Source organism: Oratosquilla oratoria, chromosome 24 (genome assembly GCF_046742065.1).
Source record: "Oratosquilla oratoria isolate Oo_2021 chromosome 24, ASM4674206v1, whole genome shotgun sequence".
In the NCBI taxonomy this organism is placed as follows: domain Eukaryota; kingdom Metazoa; phylum Arthropoda; class Malacostraca; order Stomatopoda; family Squillidae; genus Oratosquilla; species Oratosquilla oratoria.
This window is the reverse complement of record NC_134800.1, coordinates 39,010,571-39,013,070: the sequence shown is the minus strand read 5'-3', so window position 1 is coordinate 39,013,070 and position 2,500 is coordinate 39,010,571. Positions and strand designations below refer to the sequence as shown.

General features: G+C 45.5%; 1 protein-coding gene across 1 annotated transcript in view; it reads right to left on the bottom strand.

Annotated features, from left to right (window-relative positions):
- Positions 1–1,991, bottom strand: part of LOC143038333 (uncharacterized) — a 12,730-nt gene extending 10,739 nt beyond the window's left edge. The window contains exon 1 of the mRNA XM_076207361.1: positions 1,858–1,991. Coding sequence (XP_076063476.1) covers positions 1,858–1,991 — 134 coding nt within the window. The remainder of the gene's footprint in view (positions 1–1,857) is intronic.
- Positions 1,992–2,500: the final 509 nt, after the last annotated feature.

The following is a 2,500-nucleotide window of genomic DNA, read 5'->3' as shown; positions in this document are numbered from 1 at the left end:
ATAAAAAAAAAATTAGGAAGGTGTTAATGATATGGCGCACTTTCATTCGCTCTTCCTCTCTCTCTTTCTCTCTCTCTCTCTCTCACTCTCTCTCACTCTCTCTCTCTCTCTCTCTCTCTCTCTCTCTCTCGCTCTCTATCTATCTATCTGCCTATCTCTATGTCTCTCTCTTTCTGTCCCTCCTTTCTCTTTCTCTCTCTCTCTCTCTCTCTCTCTCTCTCTCTCTCCTCTATCTATCTATCTACCTATCTCTATGCCTCTCTCTCTCTCACCCACCTCTCTCTCTCTCTCTCTCTCTCTCTCTCTCTCTCTCTCTCTCTCTCTCTCTCTCTCTCTCTCTCTCTCTCTCTCTCTCTCTCTCTCTCTCTCTCTCTCTCTCTCTCCTCTATCTACCTATCTCTATGTCTCTCATTCGGTCCCTCCTTTCTCTCTCATTCTGTCCCTCCTTTCTCTCTCTCTCTCTCTCTCTCTCTCTCTCTCTCTCTCTCTCTCTCTCTCTCTCTCTCTCTCTCATTCAAAATTTCTACACACACATACCGACGTCCCCATCATCGGAATAAAATCTCCTGGCGATACTGAGGACAAAAATATACAGATCACGGCACGCGGTGCTCAAGGGGTGTTAAGGACGGCACGCAGAAACAGCCCAAAAATAGTTATCCCATGCCAACTCCCGGGTACAGCACCAATGAACCCACGATCGACAATCAGCATCCATGAAATCCAACTTCAGACAAGACCGCAGCACTTCGCTGTTATCGCCTTCCTCGCCATCGTAAACAAGCAACCGTGTCAAAGGCTTCATGCGAAAGTCACAGTCCAAAAACGATGATGAGCACACTCGAGCAAAGGCTATTTCATCCGCCAAAGTGAAAATAGAAAAAAAAAAAAAAATGCCCAATCTTCGAACGGCAAGCAGATAGGGTTCAATGTACACAACAAATCTATCGGTGTCGCTGCTCCACATTTATTCATAAAGATACTTTTTATGGAACGGCCGCAATTGAAAAAAAATAAAATGAAATAAATTCTGATGCACAAGAAAAAAAAGTTGCTCTCAGTGTATGATATCTCCAGCACGTGATATTCGGCTGTTGGTATCACTTCAATGTGAGACAGACTGTGTCATACCAAATACCGATATGTGGTGTCTATAGCGATTTATAATAGACACCACACTCGATACTTCTTCACCGCTGTGTAGCGAAATGCGGCTTGTGCAGTCACATTGCTATATATACTTTATACGTACAATTGGCAAGATTTCCGACTGGACCACCTATTTCGTGTTATACAGATTAATTATCTGACACCACTACTTGTGTGGTCACGAGTTAGAGAGGGTTGAATAGATTTAATTTGGAACAACAACAACAACAAATAAGAGTAATGATAATAAATAATAATAAATAATGATACTAATGAAGGGAATATACCAGGTTAAGGCAAACGTAGTACGCAAGATAGAGTTTGCGGTCTTGCAACCTCGAAGACAGGTCGCGATGACTGATAACGTTCTTGTCGCAGCAGACAGTCTCCCCCTCCCCCTCCCCCTCTCCCTCCCCCTCCTCCTTCTCCTCCCCCTCCCCTTCTCCTTTCCCTCCCCCTACCCCTTCCCTCCCCCTCCCCTCCCCCTCTCCCCTCCCCGTCCCCCTGTCCCTCACTCGTGCCGTTGTTCCAAGACTGCAACATCTCTAAGGCTGAATGGAATCCGGTGACTGCTGCACATCTGACAGCTCCCCACCCCCACCCCCACCTCCGCCCCTTCCTTCAGCTGCAACGGAATGCGGAAGGAAATGTTGCATAAAGTGTCGCAACGGGGGGGGGGGGAAGGACGGTTTTGCACGGAACACCCACTCTTCATCTGTCTCGGTGTAGCCGGGAGACGGTGTTGCAATGAGTCTTGCAGCAGTTACTTCTCTGCATAACGCGTCGCGCTCAGTGTTGGCCTGCGGTGGTCGGGTGGCTGGAGTCCTCGGACTTATTGTCATCACCTACTCATACCCTGACTCTACTCCTCTTCTTCCTTCGTTGACTCTCTGGACAGGAATCGCATCTTTAATAGTCTTGTGTTATCTGTTCAGAGACTTTTCACTGGTTACCTACAGTCACCTGTATTTCTGAATGAGTATGTGAGGGTTGTTGAATGAAATGCTTTGGCGACATATGAAAGATAAGTTGAGATGACTTGAATCACTTGACTATGGGTAACTTTGGGTACAACAAATCGCCTGAGGAAAACCAAAATAAAAAGAGTGAAATGTCCCTTTCAAAAGACTAATTAGATTTTCTTTTTTGAGTACTTTTGATATTTATTTTCCTGTACAGTGACTACGTTCGCATCCCCAGCTATCTCTCACCAATTCTCTCTCTCTCTCTCTCTCTCACTTTCTTTGCCCCGTTATCTCCTCTTTCTCTTTCATTCTTTTTCTCTCATTCTCTTTCTCATTCTATCTCTCTTATCTCTCTCTCCCTCTCTCTATCTCTTTTTCTCTCTTTC